At 24.6% G+C, this 21,468-nt stretch overlaps 1 protein-coding gene across 7 annotated transcripts in view; it reads left to right on the forward strand.

The window, feature by feature from the left end:
* The window catches only part of LOC122719684, a 312,904-nt gene extending 301,810 nt beyond the window's left edge, over positions 1 to 11,094 (forward strand). For 4 of the 7 annotated variants that reach the window (XM_043945705.1, XM_043945710.1, XM_043945708.1 and 1 more), the window contains 9 exons: positions 1,060 to 3,128; positions 4,060 to 4,348; positions 4,901 to 5,110; positions 5,821 to 6,132; positions 6,459 to 6,866; positions 6,941 to 7,169; positions 7,825 to 8,245; positions 8,935 to 9,457; positions 9,692 to 11,094. In XM_043945705.1, the coding sequence (XP_043801640.1) occupies positions 1,060 to 3,128; positions 4,060 to 4,348; positions 4,901 to 5,110; positions 5,821 to 6,132; positions 6,459 to 6,866; positions 6,941 to 7,169; positions 7,825 to 8,245; positions 8,935 to 9,457; positions 9,692 to 9,904 (4,674 nt within the window). In that variant the 3' untranslated portion in view covers positions 9,905 to 11,094. The remainder of the gene's footprint in view (positions 1 to 1,059; positions 3,129 to 4,059; positions 4,349 to 4,900; positions 5,111 to 5,820; positions 6,133 to 6,458; positions 6,867 to 6,940; positions 7,170 to 7,824; positions 8,246 to 8,934; positions 9,458 to 9,691) is intronic. The other 3 variants (XM_043945707.1, XM_043945709.1, XM_043945711.1) reach the window with 3 other exon arrangements.
* The last annotated feature ends 10,374 nt before the right edge of the window (positions 11,095 to 21,468 follow it).

Raw genomic sequence — 21,468 nt, forward strand, 5'->3', positions numbered from 1 at the left:
TTATGATATTGTATTTGGTATAATGACACAGCAATATAATTCATCATATAATGAAAAAATGAATAAAAATTTGAAAAAATATTACTAACAAAAAAAAAAGAATAATCAGTCTAACTGTAAACTAAAGAATTTAATTGTAACTGTAAACTAAAGAATATAAAATTATTATGAAATCTTTTCATGATTATTTATTAAATCTGTTATTTCATAACTATTTCATAACTACTTTTGACAATTATATAGAAAAAAATGTATTTTCATAGTTATGAAATGAATATATTTGTTCTGGAATGAATAATTATGTTTTGAAATGAATATATAATGAAATATACTGTTAGAAAAAACATTGTAAACTTAACATAACTTTTTTCTGTATTGATAATTATTATCTGGAAATTTTCAAGATATTAACAAAAATATTTTTTATATGTATTATATGTAATTTAAAAATTTAAAAATCAGCATTATAATTTTAAGTTTTAGAAGCTATATTATTAATTATTTTTCAGAAGATTTTATTTATTGTTCATTATGTATTAAAAATATATTAACAAAATATGTTTCGTAGTTTTCATATTATATAGATTAAAAATATATTATATAAATTAATATTAATATTAATATTAATAATAGTATTATATAAATTAAAAATATTTTACTTTGATAGAAGTTTGATAGAATTAAATTAAATACAATAAAAAAATGTTGTAAATTGAACTCAGTTGTAAATAAGTAATCCGAATAAAAATTGAATTTCAATCTAAACCATTATTTAAAATTGTTTAAAAAATATAATATTACATATTATTATTAAACATATTATTATTAAATATACTTTTGCGTGAATCTAATAAGTATATGAAAATAAAAACAATAACCATATAGAGAAAAAGTTCAAAATGTTGTCTTAACATATTTTAAAATCATCCAAATTAATAAAATATTTTTTTAACGTAGAAAAAATTTTATAAAATAAAAAATATATACTATTTAGATATCATAAAATTAACTTTTATTTTTATTTAACTCAAACATCATAAATAATATTACATTTTTCAGACCGAATTAGCCAAAGTAAAAGATATGACAGAGCTGCACAGATATGTGAGTTCTGTTTCAGAAGATTTGGAAATCAATCAAATTTTAAAACCAACAGAGGATTCTACCAAATCAAAAATAGAAATTAATTCCAATCACGAATCGAATTGTGAGAAAAGTCATGATGATTGCCCTCAAACTCCTGTATCTCGCCCTCAGATTACTGTAAAGTCATTTGATATGCCTAATATTGACTGTGACGAACAGATGATCGAAGCTATTACTATCAAACAAGAAGCAGACGAAACAGGATATGAAGACTGCTCTTACAGATGCGAATCAACATCAACGACAGAGAAACCAAAATGCCAAGATTCGTTCAAGAAGTACTCAGTCGAGAAGTCTCATCCTGGGATTGAGAATGTGGTGGAGAAGCTAAAAAAAAATGCAGCTGCTGCTTTACAGGAAACAACAGCTCAAAAAATAGATGATTCCAAGGATAAAAATGCGGAGAATCTTCGATCGAGAAAACATTCAGATATTGTGCCGAGAAAATTGGAGAATGGTTTAAAGAAACATATTTTAAGATCCTGTGAGAACTCTCCTTTTCTGGACAAACATAATGTTAATCGGGAACCTGAAGTATCTTCATCAGAAACGGCACGAATAGCTAAAGATTCGCAAGATATTTCTAAATATTTAACAACAACTGAACACTCATCTAATTCTTCCATGAATAAGCATCCTTTACCCAGAAACTATTTCACAAACGATAACAACAACGATACTAGAAATAGCAATAATAATATCAAAATGATAGAAGATAAAGATTCTGTCGTAAAGAAGGAAAAATCTTTATCTCCTGAGATTTGCGAGTTGATGGAAATGAAATATACTAACAGTGATGCCATGTCCAAAAAATATAGACAAATGGAAACATCAGATAATTCATACGCTTTAACGCCTGATAATCAAACAATTAAATCCAGAGCTATGGTTAATTCTATGATTAATTCTAAACAAAAACCTACGGTTGACATTAGCGGCCTCGAATTACTATCAAACAGCATTGAACAATTGGAACATTTGAAACCGGATTCTCAAAATTCTGGTACAGTATCTGAATTAGAGAAATCGCCTGTTAAAAGCAAGCTGATTTCTCCGCAGGGAGAGAGTAATAACAACAATGTAGACAGTCCTTTGGGATTGTTATGTGCTCTAGCAGAACAGAGATTTATGGAGGAAGTGGGGGACAAAGTACCACGAAAGTTGAATCTCGAAAGCTCAGAGGAAATATCGCATGCTGGTAGATTGTTGTTGAATCTGGGCAGAGTGAATATACCGGAAAAAGAGGGAAAGACGACGGACAAACGGAAATATGTTCAGACAGATATAAAGAATTACGAGAATCCCAAAAGGTTCAAAATGGATGGCGAATCTGAGGATGAGGAATGCAGTTCGTTGCATTATCAACAAAATAATAATAACGAGAAGCAATACGATGAAAGAGTAGAAGAAGATATGATGTTCAGGCTCAAAGAGACTACAAGGAGAAGTATAGACTTTTCTGAACAAAATGGTATTAGTTCTGATGATGAGGAAGTTGCCATGTTGAAAAATGCTCCTCTTAATAAGAATGTAAATTATGAAAGAAACGAAAATTTTGAAGAATATGAAAGACATTGTGACCAGTATCAAATGAACGGAACATATAGCAGCAAAGAATCTATTGATGGTAATTTATCGGATTCTGATATGGAAATATATGATAAAAAATCTTCTAATGAAAAAATAGAGAAGGAGGATAATATAGATATTAAGAGGCGACTTTCTACAGAACACCGTGACTGTCATGATTATAGGAACTTGCAAGCAAAACTTGATGCAAAAAAATTCATTGCTCGAAAAGGACATATAGATAATGAAGCAGACTGGCCGAATATGGATGCCATGGAACTTGATATGAGAGTCAGATTAGCTGATATTCAAAGACAATATAGAGAGAAACAAAAAGAATTATCTAAGTTGACTCCGAAAAAGGATGAAAAGAAGAGTCCTGGTAGACCGCGAAAGAAGAGTCATTCTTCCAGGTGAAGTTGATAAAATTATATATTATTATGATTTTAATTATAAATTATGATAATTATATATTAAGATATTTTTTTCATATTTTCGATAAATATTTATAAAAATTATCCTCAGATCTTAATGATTTTTTATGTTGTCAAAATCATACTAAATAGTTATGAAGATTTTATTTGACAATTGTTTATTAAAAAGTTGTTTATTAATCTAATTTAATATAAATTAGAAATTAAATTTTATTTGATATTAATAAATATAATTAATTTATTAATTTTAAGTTTAATTTTACTTCAAATCAAAAAAAATTTATTTTTTTTATTTTAATTGTTAATCTATTTAATAGTTTGGACTTGTGCTTTCTTAATCTAATTGTTGTAAGAGCAACCAGTTATCAATTATCTATAGCAATAATTAAAATTAACATAAAATTAAAACTAACTTAAGATAAACTATATCAAATGTTTTTGTAATATATATATATAATAACTCTTATATATAATATATATTATATTATATTATATATAATTATATATATATAATAACTCTATATATAATAATAACTCTTTAATGAACAATGATCACCAAATAAAATTTTTACATTATTGAATATTAATGACTTTGACACTATATTAAAAAATCATCAAGATCGAAGAATAGTAATTATCATATCTTCTTATATATATTATTTATCATTAGGAAATTAATTATTAATTATCGTAAATAACAATTAAGAAAGTAATATCACATGAAAGAAAAACAAGAAATATAGTAAAAATTATATGCATTTATAAAATTAAATAAAAATTAAATATAATATAATTATCAAAAATATATATTATATATAAATATAATATAAAAATTAAATAAATATAATAATATAAAATAAAATTGTATATAATATATGTTATATAAATGACTAATAAATAATACTTGCAGTTCGGATCACGGACCTCTCGCATCACCACCGATTTTGGAACCAATATCTTCACCGCACAAATCTCCACCACGATCACCAGATGGAGCTCCGCCACCACTAACTTCGACTGTCCTAGCTATGCCAAGATGTAATGTGAATTTAGTAAAATTGGGCGAACAGAGAAGTCACATTAAACTGTTGGATAGTATACCAAGCATTCCGATTCCTGTTCCACCAGTTGCCTCACCAATTACCGTGTTACAATCGAACAAATCGTCGCAGGACGACGATGAAAAAAGCACAGGAAGGGTAAATGAATTTTGATAGAAATAATATGTGTGTAATTAAAATATATTAAAAATTTAATAAGAATATATACATTGGTACTAATAAAATTTTTCACTTTAAAAGTTAAGAAAATTATAATTAAAATTGAAAAATTGAGAATTATTAATTGAGAATTATTATAATTATTAAAAAAATACTTATTTTAAAGAAAAATAATAATGATAAAGAATTATTTCTACTTAAATTTTTTATATATATTGTATATCTGTAAATATTATATTTTATTTAATTAATTTAATTTTATTAATTTTATTAATAAATGAAATGTGATTAAATATTATAATTTGGATTTTTTTTATCTTAATAATTTTATTTCTACATATATAAGAAATTTCTATATATAATATCTATAATAATATTTAATTAAATAATACAACAGAAATATTTTTAAATTATTATGTCAGCATAACAAGCTAGAAGAACAATAACATATAAACACAACATATAAATATAATAAGATAAAGAATTTTTTTTTTATGAAATCTTATCAAGATTTTATAAAACTTGTTACAGCTTGGCTATGACACATCATCTCCAGCTCCTACAATTGCGAGTTCTAGTTCAGCTTCAAAAAAACGAAAGGTTGGTCGGCCTAGGAAGTTAATGTGTACATCCGGAAGTGTTAGACATCTCACAGAAACAATAGTTGCAAAAAAACCTAAAAGCAAGAGTTCTCTAGTGGGATATCTTTTGTCTTCGAAGAATAGGCATCTTCAAACGAAAGTGAGCTTTGTTTTTTTGGTAAAATATAAATATAATATATACAGAATGTTCTAGATAAAAAGGGATATATTTTTCCAACATAATTAGGAAATCATTTTAAATTTAAAATATTATACAGAATATTAATATATTCATGGATATTTTTTAGAAAATCGATTCTAAAGACTAAAAAAAAAAAAAAAAAACACAAACATATCAATTAAAGTTTATTTATTAAGGTAATATACAAAAATGTTAAGAAAATGTTATTTATTAAATTATAAGCAATTAATTAAATAAGAAAAGAATAGAAAACGATGTGATATGTGAGCATTTTCTATTTTTGTCTTGCTTCATCTAACGCAAACTTTAATTATTTTTATAATTTATATATATATATATATTTTGATTTTTAGAATCAATTCTTCAAAATTTCTATTAAAATATGTTAATATTCTATATTATGAACTATATATCAATTTTTTTTCATTCTCAAAATATCATTAATATAAAACATGATTTTAAATAAATGATTACATATCATTAAAAATTATAGTAGATTTAAATAGTTTAAATCTGATGATTTATTATCTTGCATATCTTAAAAATGGAAACAAATTACTGCATGATATATATTATTTAGAATGATTTCCAAATTATTAGCAAAGTTTTTTGGCTTTTATCTGGAATCCTGTATATTTATTATATTAAATATATTTACTATTTGACAGTATGTGGGTAAAACTGGTTATACTCCATTACCATTTAAGACTACGTTATCTTCCATAAAATCCTCTTCCAAGAATCATAAATCAACAAAGTCAAAACCGAAGCCTGCGAAACAAACACCTTTGCATAGCAAAAATGTAATTAGTTCGATTATTGCGGAAAAGGCGAAATTAAGTCAAGAAGTAAAGTTAGATAAACAAAGTAAAATGAAACCAAAATTGAAGGCTGAAGCAAAAGTGAAGACTTGGGAAGACGATGAATCTAGTAGCATCACGGAGAATATGCCAGAATCTACTGTGGAAGAATTAACAAAGGTAAAGTACAAAAATAGAAATAAAATTTTATTACACAACTTATTTATTTCAATTAATAAGATATACAAATATATATATATATATATATATATATATACACACACACACATATATAGACATATTAAGAAAAATATAATTTCTTCACGAATTTTCTAAATATATTCATTTTTAAACAATACAATTTTTTTTTGAAATTTTATTTTAATTTTTTATTCTTTTTCTAAAAATAATTTTATTGATAATTAAATTGTCTCTACAAAATTTTGTATAAATATTGATATTCCATCAATTATCCAACCATTGCAATCTATTTTTTAATTGCTTAGGAAATCTCAGTGGATATTACCAAATCAATAGAAAAAGAATCTGAAAAGATAAGACACGAGAAATCGAAAAAAAAGAAGCGAAAGTCGAATTCATCCTCACCGTCCAGACACAAATCAAACGATCGAGATAAGAAAGAATCGAAACGTCGAAAATCACTCGAGTGCAAAGAATGCAAAGAATGCGCGAAAGCTGCTCGAGCAGAGAAAACGGAAATCGTGAACAAATGCAAATTAACATCGGCCCACTTGGGCATAGACCAGCTAAGGGTTTTAACGGCTATGGGTGGTCTATTTTATGCCGGAAGACTGAGCGCTGTTCAAGCACCTGACGTTTATGCGATTACGCTGGATGGTGAAAGAGGCAATAGACCTCATATTCATTCCAGAGAGGAGATACTACGAGATGCGGTAAATTAACATTGATTCATTCATTGCCTGTATTTCGTTCGAATATGCACTTCTATTTACATCATCGTTTATAGATCGTGGAGATTTGTCCTACTTCAACGAAAGAATTACCACCTGGCACGAGACTGTGCGCTTATTGGAGCCAACAATATCGTTGTTTGTATCCGGGAACTTCGGTCGAACCCTCGGAACCTGATCCAGAACTTGATGAAAAATTTGTCAGCGTGGAATTCGATGATGGAGATAGTGGAAGAATTGCTTTGGATGATATCAGATTGTTACAGCCTGATTATCCTGTCGTTGGTAAATTTTGTACTTTCGTTTTTGTTAAGTTAAAATATTTTAAAGAATTTGTAAAATTATTTTTTTAAAAAATTCAAATTATTATTAATTTTTATATAAGATAAATGATTAAAATTTGTTGTAAAAAATGATAATTTTATCATTTTTAATTTCATGTATTTGATTATTATTTTAAAACTGGATAAAAAGTTTATAACAATATATTTTTATTAGATACGATAACTATGTTATTTTTGTTTATATTATCTCTTATAAAAGATAAAGAAATTAGTATGTGGAATTATTTTCATGATTAATATTTCTACTATATCAGTTAGTAAATAATATTTGAAGACAGGAACATTTTAACAAAATGTTAAAATAAAACTAATAAAATTCTTATTTTAATATTTATTTTCTTATTCTAAAAGTTATAATTTTGAATAATCTTTATCCAGACATTTTAATTCCAAAGTTTTAATATCCTTGAGAGAATTAAAATTATTTAATTTAAAAAGTCCGAAAATTAAAATTTAAAGCACTAAATTTTTTTATTTTAATCAATTATCCTAAATTGTTTTTAATTTAACTAATAAAATAAGTTATATTTTGAATAAGCTTTTAATAATCATTGATTCTGTGAATGTTTACATTATATTTCTTCATTACATTATAGAATATGATCCTAATCCTTTGTTATCATTGGGAAAACGTCGACGACAAACATCAATATCAACAGAAGATAAACGTTCGTCTAGCAATAGTCAACCATCTGTTTCTACAAATATAAATAGCTCAATATCTACTGTTACATCTACAACGAGTTGCTACGTTTCATCATCTGACACACAATCATTGGAGCGACACAAATCGGACGATATAGATGCCAAAGATTTGGAAGAGTATCGTGAAAGGAAACGTATGAAGAAGAGAAGAAGAGATAAATTGAAGAGGTTGCAAGAATCTCAAGAAGGAAAGAAGAAACACAGAAGACATAAATGTTGTGAAGAACACAGAAAGCATAAACACAGGAAACATCGTAAACATAAACACAAACATAGCCATCATAGTAGTTATAGTGAAGGAAGTCATAATAGGTTTGTTATTTTTTAAGTTCTCTGTTTTGTAGTATTTAATGATGAGTAGTAAATCTTAAAAAAATTGTAGAGATTTCTTTTTACCAATTATCAATCAATTTGAATAAGATGAATATAATATAATATAATTTATTAATTATAAAATTAAGTAGATTATAGTAAATATTGTTTATCAACTAAATTGAAACTTTTTATCATGATATGTCTTTGTCAAAAAAAAATTTTTATATATTTTTATCAAAATTTTTAAGTATAATTATATATATAATAGAAATTTTTAATTCTAATTTTATAAAGATTATCACGAAAAAGATATATGTAGATTTAATAAACTTTTTAAAAATAAGATTTATTAGAAGAAATAATTTAATACAAATATGTATATAAGATATTAATTCAAAAATTATTCACAAATTTAGAAAATTTCTTTTATAGTTTTAGAATGAAGTTTATAAATAAATATAAAAATATTTAAAGACTCATAAAATTATATATATTCATTTATATTATATTATATATTATATCATTTATTATATTATATTATTATATTATTATTATATTATTATATTATATTATATTATTAGATCATTTATTTATATTATATATTATATTATATATTCATAAAAATATATATATCTCTATATTGATTCCCAATTTTAATCAAATATTATTTTAAAAAAATTTCTTAGCAGTGGGGAAAGCTGTTGTGGTCAAAAGAGCGAAGAAGAATTACCTAAAGAGACAGTATCTAAGATCGATGAAGAAGAAGAAGTTGAAGAAGAATCGGTTACTCAAGAAGAAGTTACTCTAGAACCGATCAAAGAACCTGTTCATGAAGAAAAGCCTGAAAAACCGAAAAAAACAGATAAAAAGTCGAAAATACGTGAACGACAAGAATCAGTAGAAAGTCGGAGCAAAATGGCAGCTTTCTTGCCAGCAAGACAATTATGGGGATGGGCTGGAAAAGGTTACAGACGACCCGGGGCTAAAGGAAGAGCTAAAAAACAGTTCTTCCGTGCTATACAACGAGGAACTGAAACAATCCAAATAGGTGATAGTGCTGTCTTCTTATCAACTGGCAGACCTGATAGGCCTTATATTGGACGCATCGAATCTATGTGGGAAACTTCGAGCTCCAATATGGTTGTCAAAGTAAAATGGTTCTATCATCCTGAGGAGACCGTTGGATGTCCAAAGAACTTAAAGTACCCGGTAAAATATGATTAAAATTGTCTTAAAAAATTATTTTAGATTTTTTTTTTTAACTAATTCAATTTAATGTATTAAAAAGAGTATTAAGATAGATATTTTATGTAAAATAATTCTTTTATATTTTGTTTCTTACTATTATTAATTATTAAAGGATAAAAAAAAAATACTAGAAAAATATTAGAAAAAAAATGTTATAATCTATTTTTAATCTAATATAATTTACCTATTCTCTAGGGCGCTCTGTTTGAATCCCCTCATATGGACGAGAACGACGTGCAAACAATCTCTCACAAATGCGAAGTATTACCTCTTCAAGAATATACAGAGAAATTGGGCAAGGAACCACATAGATATTTGACCATTTATGACAACAACGACATTTATTACTTAGCCGGATATTACGATCCAACAACGTACCTGTTAACTATGCAGCCAGGAGTTGTTTGAGAACAGCTTAAGCTGACGATTAAGTTAACGAGTGTTACTTAATTGTTGTCAGCCAATGAATCACTGCGAAATTAAATGAAATGCCATGCCGTTCCTGTCATGGTTGAGATGTTACGTTTTCTAGCGAAAGGCTAGGATCATGATTATCAAATCATGGCGAAAATAGACGAACGAATCGAACATTCGTCAATTCGAAGGACATTAAAGTTTATAATATGAAAAATCACCGTTTACTTCGAATAATAATTTCGATTTTCTATAAAATAAAAATAATATTTATGATGCAATTAACGATACTATCATTCACAATATGCTTTTGAAAGGCAATCAGTGTCATCACAAGGCACAAGCGTTATTTATTATTGCAAAAAAAAAAAACCAGAAATACATTGTTTCCAGTTGTATTATATTTTTCCTCTTTTTCTATGGTTATTGCATATGTTGTTACGATTGATTTTTCTTTGATCTAGATTCTTTTTCCCATTGAATTATATATATATACATATGCAAGTACATTGTTTATGCGAGAGATAATCGTTGTTAATTTGATACATTTTCTATTAGTGTTTCTTGCGTCTTTCATATCGTTCGAAGTTTCAACTGAGTTATACTGCGTTTCGTTTCGGTGTTGAAAGATGGATTTTGACAGGAGAGAGATACTTTCGCGAATATTATTGTGAGTATTTTCATGACGATACTTATTCGCATTTTACAAATTGTGAATCTTTCAAATGAAGAGGCGTGCAATGATAAAGTTGTTTCGCTATTTATATAGAAATATCTGATTATTTGTATGCTATCGTGATAGATATATATGATGCACGAAGACCGTGCAATTGTTGCAAAATTTCGTGGGATCCAAAAGTTTACATTTGAAAGGAGAGATTTCCATATTTTCCGCGAAATTTGAATCCGAAGAAGGGGCTTGTGCCTTGTGTATAACGAAGTTAAAATAAAAATGAAAAGCAGCTTAATTTTTTCAAAATTACGAGCTGAGTTTTTCAATATTTGGATCACGCTTATGATGAATATTGATAAATAATTACAAAAAACAAATACATATAAAAGATATATATATATATATATATATATATATATATTAAATATGTAGAGGAGAGATGCAATAAATATACTGAGTGGCATTAACGCGAAATAAATTACGAAAAGAATATTGATAAATGTTTTATCAATTGTAAATATAAAATATATATATATATATATATATATATATATATATATGTATATATGTATACTGTACATAAACGTTAAGTGCGTACATATGTAAATCAGATGCATAATCTGATTTTTAATCGTTAGACCAGTGTTAAATATTGTTGTCTAAACGAAAATACAATACATATATATATCTACATTTATTAAGCAAAAATGAAAAAAAGAGATTTTTTGCGAATCTTGTAGTCCGATTATGCAAACTCTATACGCAGAGATATAAAGTTGAAGTTGCAAGCTGCGAACGGAAATAGTCTGTTCTGTTGATATTTTTCGACAACTAAGTAGTTCTTTTTAATACTCCTGCAATCGGAACTTATGAGACGCAACGTACTTAGATTAAATATCACTTTCTCGCATTAATTTCTTAATCTATAAATTCTAATCTATTAATAAGTATTGTTAAATTTAATTGCTTCAATGCTGTTCATAAACAAAAGTTCATTTGGTTTTATTCTTTTTTTTTTTTTATATATAATTTTATTGATAGAGATGAAAAAATATATAATAATACGCTTATTATCCTTTCAGGATAAAATTTTCATTCAAAGGTTTTGATAAGCTTCACCAAGAAGCTTTAAATTTTCGCTAAGCGAAAAAAAAATATTGTTTAATCTAGTAATTTAAATGAGATAGATGTAAAAAATGATCAAAGTAATAAGTCAATACAATTAAGTATTTTTTTTTAATACCTTTTCTCTAATATTTGAATTTTTAACAAGTTATTAGTTTCTTTAGCCTTTTGAGGGATCGATTTATAAGATAAAGATTATTATAAAGATTAATTTTTCTGAAAATAAAATAATGTTCTTATTAAATGTTAATATAAATTATTCATGAAAGAATATCATGCAATATAAAATAATATTCATTATATCTTTTGAATTGTCAAAAATTAAAAATAAATATGCTAATATTTCTCAAGAAGTTAAGCTATAACACGATTATTTATAATTTTTTTTTTATACAATTAATGTTCTCTTTGAAACAAATTACTACTAGTTATATTAAACGTACTAATTGACATTATTTTTTTATAAAATTTTCTTTGGTGATCATGTATACTTACTAAATATTAACTATCCTAATTTAATTTAATAATAACAAGAGAAATTCCAAAAAAAAAAAAGAAAGATTATTTGGTTGCAGAAATCAATTTGAACAGCATTGATGCATCGATATAATAAGATCGAGAGATTAATGCGAGTGCACGTCCCATTTCCTATATCTTTTCTTTTTAATTTCTTGACAATACGAAAAGAAGAGATTCGATGGATTACTCGAAATGATCGAGAATATCTCGAGCATTGAGTCCATAGTGATATGAGATAGGTGCTACACAATATTTTTTGTTCACTTGCGCGTGTATTACTGTTGCGATTAACGATAAGTTGACATTTGCAAAACGTTTCAAATATTTTTTGAAATGCGTTCATTTTGCGAGCCTTGTGCAACCATCCCATGTAGAATTAAGGTGTCTTTCTTTTTTTTTTATGATTTTTTTGTATCTCTCTGAATAGCGAGAAAACTGCAACCACTTCTTGATTCTTCTTGATCACGATCCGATAAAATCGTGATTGTTTCTTTACATACTACGACAAATCCTCGTAGAGGGATATAAATCTATCAGAGATATATATACAGACAATCTCTCTAACGGTGTAAGTACAATCACGAGATTTTCGATTTTCCGCCGATTATCGATACATCTTAGCTATTTATTATACGTTTATTAAACGTATCGTCTTTCGACTGTGTCCTCTAGTTTCCTTTTATAAGAGGAACAATTAATCCTAGCGGAGCATGATACATGATCCTAGTACAAATTGCAGATACAATAATAATTGTGCGTTTATGCGATATTTACATCGGCGAGACAAGCAAATCAGAGTACTTACATCGTATGATTGTCGCGTGTAAATAGATCATAGCATACCAGGATCGCTCACTAATTTGTCTTAGATAGAACTGATCGATTTCCATAGATTTCTATCTTCTAATGTATATTCATTGTTATTGTCGTTCGTGCACGCTATCGCAAATCTTCACCATATAGGTTAGGTTAATTATAAACCTGGCGATGATAAATTCGATAGATTCTTGGACAACGTATACAATCTGTACATTGCATAGTATTTTTCCATTAAGGGCAACAAAAAAAAAAACGACAAGAAAAAAGAAAAATATATACATATACATATATATTATCGATAAATTGTCGAATTTCTCTGTATCATTCATCGGCTCGATGGTTTTCATCCATCTTTTGATGATTGTATATAAAAAAAGTATATAAAAGCATGAAAAGCGTGAAAGATAAAAAAAAAAATAATAACTTTCTTAAATCATTATGGACATAGTTCAAATGATGTTTAACGTTCAAGATTCTAAGTTATTTTTGACTTTAACAGTTAGCGATAACGCTAAATCGAATAAATTTGAATCTATCGATAATTTTTAATACAGCCGCTATTGGCTTATACTTTGAAGATTAAAAAGAAGACTACTGAGTCGTATAAATGATGAAAAACGACGATTTGTCGATTTGAGATGTCGTTTCTTCGATGACGATTTTTTCGACGCTTCGATCCTGTGAAAAGTAGCCTACTGGTAGACAACATAGACGAGGCACGTTCGCTTGTAGATTTGTAAATAACGTAGATTAACGTAAATAGATAGATCGAAAGAAATGTCGGTGTTCTTGATCGTTTTTTTTTTATATACCAAATATACATTTTTTTGATCGTTCGATTCGATCAATTTTGCTTCCATTTCAATAATAATTTTAATGATAATTGGAAGCGAATAAGAAAAAATTTGAAAAAAAATAATAATGAATTAATGAAAAATAATAAAAAGATTTAAAATATATATATATATATATATACGATGAACAAATGACGCCGACATTTCGCGATAACACTCTTTTTTTTCGAATCCATGTGGAATTGAGGCGCTTCTCAGTCGAGAAGACCACCGCATATGTCGGTATGAATCGACTTTCCTTCCAATGAGAAGACAAGATTTATTTCGCTCCGGCAAAGTTTTCTTAATTTTTTTCTTTGGCGAGACAATTTAGATAAGCGAGAGAATTCACATGAAAAAAAGCGTATACCGTTCTAGCTAGTCTAGCCACTACGTAAGGATTAGTTTATAAGTATCTAGGTAACGGATGGACGAGAAATTTGTGTCACCATTTTTGAATGAATTGAATTAAATTGTTTCATAAAAATTTTATTTTACAAATAGACATTTTTTTTCTTCTTCTATTTTAAATTAGAATTTTTATTTTAAAATTTTATTTTTTTTATTTTTTTTTTTTACTTCTTACTTTATACAGACAATGATAATATAGGAATTTACTGAAAGTTTACATTCGTTTTATTAGAAAATTAAAAAAAAAAAAAATGTATCGTGAACATGTCGTGCATCCGTTATCACTATGAAATGAATCCCTTGATCATGTTGCGTATTCGATTGCCATTTTTATTGTTCGCGATATACGGGAAGGATAAAATAATAATAATTATGGAACGACCAGAATAAAAATGTGTAAACAATCTAAGGTTAGGAGATTATGCGAGCCTGTATATTTTATGAGTTGTATAGCCGATGCATGGGTGATGCTTAAGACAAAGAGAAAGAGAGAGAAAGAGAGAAAGGACGAGATATATAAAGAATGAAAGGAAGAAACAGAGAGAATGGAGAGTGAGTGAAACAAAAACAGATGAAATTAATATTTTATTCTAGAGAGAGAAAAAGAGAGAGACAATTGAAATTATTATATTTTAATAACTAAGGCGTGCGAGTAGTCGATTTAAAACAAAAGAATAAAAAAATATAGTTCGAGAATAATATGAGATGTAAAAGAGCGAGCAAACATACAAATAACAAACAAAAAAAAATATATATATATATATATATAAAGAGATGAAAAAAAAAAAAAATGAAATATGAACGAGGAGAATTCTACGCATGAATGAAAATTGAAATGAGAACGAAAGAGAAAGAGAGAGTGAGACATTTAAGAATATAGTGGAACGATTGTTTTTCGAACCCAAAAGTCTGAAAAAAGATTTCAGGACAAAAGAAAAAGAAAAAGAAAAAGAAAAAAAAAGAAAAAAATGAAACAAAGAGAGATACAGTTGAATTTCATTTATATTTTCCTACGCAAAACTTTTTGTATGACGAGTGGTAATATGTGTGCGTGTGGATGTAAGGCAAATTTCGGTTGACGTTTGTTTGTAATAAAAAAAAAAAAAAATGAACAAAAAATGAAAAAAAAGCACATATGAAATTTGAAGATCACGGCGAAATGTGCTATGTGCACAAAATGAAGACGAAAGACAAAAAAACATACAAATATAAATGTTTGATGTACTACATTAATGTATGCTTACTGCTCTTCTCGTTTTGTGGTTTTTGTTTTGCAGTATTGTCAGGTCGACTACTTTTTTTCCTGTGAGTAAATGACATATTGCATTGCAGATTTTTTTCCTTTTCTTTTTCTAAAAAAAAATATATAAGACTCTTATACTTACGTTTTAAAGAAAGTTTCAATAAATATAATCCTTTTAAAGGACCCAATAATGAAATCGATTGGAATTTTTTTTATTATCGTTGATGAAATTTTTCTTTTTCTCTGAGCTTGATTACTTGGTTAGTCATGCATGCCTCGATTGCGTTTTTGAGATAAGAATTCTTGGCTTTCCTGTATGATTTATAAGAGACAAGTTTTTTTAAAATAAACGCTAGGTTATAAACTTAGTACTTACTTAAAATTAGATCAATTCTATGAGTAGATTTTTCTCAAATTAATCTTCCACTTACTCGGTAATTTATAAAAGAGGGAAAATATGAGAATGAAATTTAGAATGTAAGACTGAAAACTTGGTGACTTATGAACATAAGTTGAAAAAATTCAAATAAAACTTTCATTATATCTAAAAAAAAAATGTCGATACTTCAAATTTGATTGAAAACATTAGAGACCCGATTTAAATAATTTATATCAATATAATTCAATATATCCATTATTCGATATTTTTTTATGTTATTTGTTTTCTTAATTTATTTTTAATTTTAATTATGCAATGTAACATGTATAAACATAGAAGTTCATTGCTTAACGAAGAATATTGTTTTCAAATTTAAATTTCAATGAAATTAATATTTGCGTAAAAATAGAATATTATTATTGGAGAATTCATTATTGGAGAAAAGAACTTCAAAATTCAATTATTGATAATTATTTGTTATTATTTATTGTTCGTTTATTAAAACATACGTACAGAAAAATCTATTCATTGGACGATTTTATTTTTAATTTGGAAAAAAATATATGTATATGTCATTTCCTTAATATATAAGAGTTTATAATTAATAATTAATAATTAATAATATATTTCAAACAAATCATAAATTATAATAATAATTAATATTTTTTTAAGTTAAACAATTTATTTAATGATTTATATAAATAATTTCATTTATATATCTTACATTATTTTATTATTATACATAATTATGTTTAAGTTTTGAAGTAATAACAACTATTTTTAATTCTTCCAAGATTATTAATAATAAATAAAAAATTTCTATTTTTGTATAGAAATTATAATGCATTAAAATTTAAGATCAGTTTTACCAAAAAAAAAAAAATACATTTGTCATTTAAGTAGTTAATAATTAATTAAGAGTTAAATAAAAACTGCCATTATATTTTTTTTTTTAAAATCATTCATTTTTATTATTTCTATTATTTGTTATTACGTGTATTTCTATATTTCATTATGTTCCATTAATTATATTAACTTAATAATTATTTAATAAATAACTGCTTTATTAAAAAACCTTAGATATCTAACATAGACTTTTAAAAAATAAATTCTTTCATATTTTTCAAATCAATCTTTATTTTATCTATTATACGCTCAGGATTTTTTTTTTTTTGTTTCTATCAATCGTCTTCGAACAAAGTTCAGTTGGATAGTCTAATACTCTATTATACAGAAAAGAAAAAGAAGAAGGAAACCTGGCAAATCTGTGATAGAATTCTACAACGGAGTACCTCTACATAAAATTTATCGATTGTATGTGATCATGTGATCAACATCGATTATTGTTATTATTATTATTGATTCGAATTCGATCTTTCAAATGAACGTCACAAAGATGGATGAACTTCGTCTGTTTTTTATTCTAAGCATTAATGAACGAATGAATAATAACATGATAATTTGAATAGCAATGTATGGACAGATTTTTCTATTTCTTGGTCAAGAGTATTGTGTATACATTCATAGAGTTAAGTTTTTGCATTACTTTCTAAATGAAAAACAAATTGATGTGGAAAAGAAAGATGGAAATAATGGGTAATTAAATAAATGAATTATAATTTTGAGTATGATAAAAACATGTGTTTGTATATTATAAAAACATAAAAGAAAATTATTATTTTTTATTTCAATTCTCATTTAATTTAAAAGAATATATACTTCATTTAATATATGATATCAATAATCAGATCAAATGAATAAACAAGAAAAAAAGTATATTTGTGGAAAAAAGAGAAAGAATGAATCAGAAAAAGGTTTAAACGTGTGCATGTATGAATGGTCGAATAGAAAAAAAGAGAAATCAGTTATATCGTGCAATAATGCTTTATAAAAGCTTAAACAGAATCTTTGTTCATTTATATAAATATATCTCATATATTTATTTTTTATCTAAATAAATGTATAATTTTTTTTCTTAAATTCTATGTTGAAATTTTCATTAAAAAAAAAAATTTCAGCATATTTTAGTTGAAATAATTATAAAAAAATTAAAAAGAACAAAAAAAATAATGAATGAAAACAATAAAAAATAATATATTACTGCCTAAAAAAACAAAAGAAAGGAATAATATTTGAAAAGAATTCGAATATTAGAAGATTTTAAGTATTAATTTTTAAATGCAATTAAACAAAAAAACGAAAAGTATAAGAGAACATAAAATATATAAAGAATTAAAATTAATTAGAAATTATTGAAAAATCATTAATATAATAATAATATATTTTTCTAAAAAATAAAAAATTAAGCAAATTTTAACGAATTAAAATTTTATCAAATGATTATAATTTCTTCAAAATGCTTCATATCTATTAATTTTTTACTCATTCCATTAATTACATACAGTCTTATTGCACAATATAATTACAATTCTAGCTACACAGGATGAAGATAAATGAACTACACTAAGAGTTGATAGAGAATGAAAGAGAATTTAATCGTATTTCGTATTATGCTTCTAAATTAGTTGACTGTTACAAAAATAGAGAATCATTATCTATTATCTCTTAATATATATTATCTATTACTTGTTAATATAATATTATGATTCTTTTTCTATCGGTTGATTATCGAAAAAGATCTAATTATCGATTTATCAACCGATTAATTAATTGTCAATCATACGATGAAAAAGATATTTTGATCTGTCGAAAACTTAACGCGCACATATGTTTGTTACACGCTCAAAAATAAATCCAACTTAATAGATTAATATTATATACAGATAAAAGAAAAAAAAAAAAAAAGAAAAATAAGTATTAAAAGTTTCGTGGAAATGGTGACACGGAAATATTGTATATACATACATATATATATATATATATATATGATGATAAGAAAAGCGTATTTGGTCCTGATGATGACGATATTCCTATGATAACAGAAAATGATAAAAAGAATGGGCCATCAATTGCGGTAAGCAAAGGAATAAGAAAAAGATACACATTCTTATCTATTTCTATTCAGTTAAGTACTTGCCAATAATAAAATGCATATTAGATACAAATTTACTTGTATTTTTTAAAACAATTTTATTCGAAATATTATTTCCTGTACCTTTTTCCTATTGATCTTAATTAAACATGGTGGAATTTGATAAAAAAATATGAAATAATTGTATAATGTTTTTCTTCTTTTTTATACATTTTTATACGTTTTTTAAATTGTTATTTTTTTTTTGCCAAATTTTTATTGAGTAATTAGTTATAACAATATCTAGGAAAATTTTCTGAAAGTAATACTATTCATGAAATATTCATTTTAAAATATATTTATTAATTTTTAAAATTTTTGGAAAGTCTCAAACTTTTATTATTTTTATATAATTAAAATAGTTTATTATTTCAGTTGGATAAAAACAAGAATTGTTTGAAATAATAAATAGAATTTTCTATTTATTAACTAATTGTTTCTTAATTATTCTATTTCTATTAATAAATTATTTTATAATCTTTATCTTGCTTTAAAATTGAATTTTAAAATTGAATAAGAAATTTTTAACGAATTCTACTGAATATCTTTCTAAAAAGTATTTGTAAAATAGAAAATTCTTCATAAATATAAATTCATAAATAGAAAATGAAAATTTATTTTCTTATAAAATAATTATTTTATTATTTTATTATAAAATCTTATTTTATTAGAAATATTTTAAGAAGAATTATTAAAAATTATTAAAAAAGAATTATTATTTTAAGAAATATTTAAAAAAATATTAAAAAATAAATATTAAAAAAAAATATTAAAAAAAAATATTAAAAGAAATATTTTAGAAATATATTATTTAAGAAAACTTTGAGAAATTTACATGTATTTTAATAAAATATTATAAAATAATATTTTAAAATATTATAAAATTTTATAATTTAATAATATTATAAAATAAAAAATTTTAGAAATATTAAAAGAAATATTTTAGAAATATATTATTTAAGAAAACTTTAAGAAATTTACATATATTTTAATAATAAAAATAAATATCTATATAATATTCTAAATAATATATTTAAAATATTTAAAATATATTTATATATATTTTAATATATAATATATTTAAAATATATTTTACTTATAACTCATTAATAAATAAATAAAGTATATAAATTATTAAAAAAGTATATTGAAAAAATTCATGTAAAAAAATCAATAAAAAAAAAATTAAATATTTTAAATCAGTGAAATTTTATAATAAAATTCAGTCAATATATCGAATAATTTTTTTTTCATTGATTTGAATGAGTTTAAAAGGATTTCATTTTGAATAATTTTTTTTTTTTTTGCATATAATTTATGATTATTTTAATTTTCGATTTATTATATCAAATAATCATATATATTAAATATTTACTATTATATATATTGAATTTTGCTATGATTGCCATTTATTAACTATTTATATATAGACAATGTAACGGGTGAACAAATATTATCATGCTTATTCATTAATATTATGCGGATTCATGAAATATAAAATAAAATATAAATAAAATAAAATATAAAATTTTTAGGCGAACGAAATTGATAATAATCGAAGTTAATTTTCCATTATATATGTATATATAAATACGTCACAAAAAAAAATTTTAAAAAATCCCATTCAAATCCAGAGAAAAGAAAGAGAGTAAGAAAACATATTTTCGAGAAGTTCATTCGTTATACAATATTGATGCATATATTATCATAGATGTACAGATATAGATAGAATTCAATAATATACTAAAATTTTTGTGAATAACTATAATTAATAAAAGAATGAGAGATATTTAAAATGATGTTCTTTGTAACATATTTTAAATGTATTAAAATCGATGAAGAAAGAGCAGATTCACTTAAAATAAAAATATTGAACATTACATGAATAAATTCCTATAGAGAGGAATTAAGTTTTCTTTATTTTATATACTTTTTTTTTCCATTATGAAATCGGATTTATATCAATAAAAAACGAATGAAAAATGAAGTCGCGCATGAGTCGTTAATCCGACAGAATTTCACGAAGAAAATTGGAAGCAAAATCAGAAAGAGAAAATGGAAGTAATAAAAGGCGCTCTCTTCAACAGCCAATGGCCGACAAAAATGGCCCATACGGGAAACCATTTCAAGGCTGTGCTTTCAATACCTTCGGAATAGGAAACCTTGTTACTTTTTTTTCATCGTATTCTTCCTTATTCTCCTTCAAATTCCATTTCGATGATATTTTCAGTTTTTGACGAAAACAGTAAAGTTTAATAAATTGTAATGATTTGATTTTATTGTTACGATTATTTTCAGAAAAAATTTTATTCAAATATTTTTATTTTATCTCATATTATTTTATTATTTTATTTTATATATTTAATGTTATGTATTTAATGTTTCAGCAATTATATGTTTAAAAATAATATAATTTTATAAATATATATAATTTATTTAAAAATAAAAATTATTTTAATTTATATGAATTTTTCTGGAATATAAATTCATTCATATTGAAGAAAATGGAAATCTTAAATAAATGA

Source organism: Apis laboriosa, unplaced genomic scaffold, assembly GCF_014066325.1.
Source record: "Apis laboriosa isolate Shangri-la unplaced genomic scaffold, ASM1406632v1 scaffold93_cov139, whole genome shotgun sequence".
NCBI lineage: Eukaryota > Metazoa > Arthropoda > Insecta > Hymenoptera > Apidae > Apis > Apis laboriosa.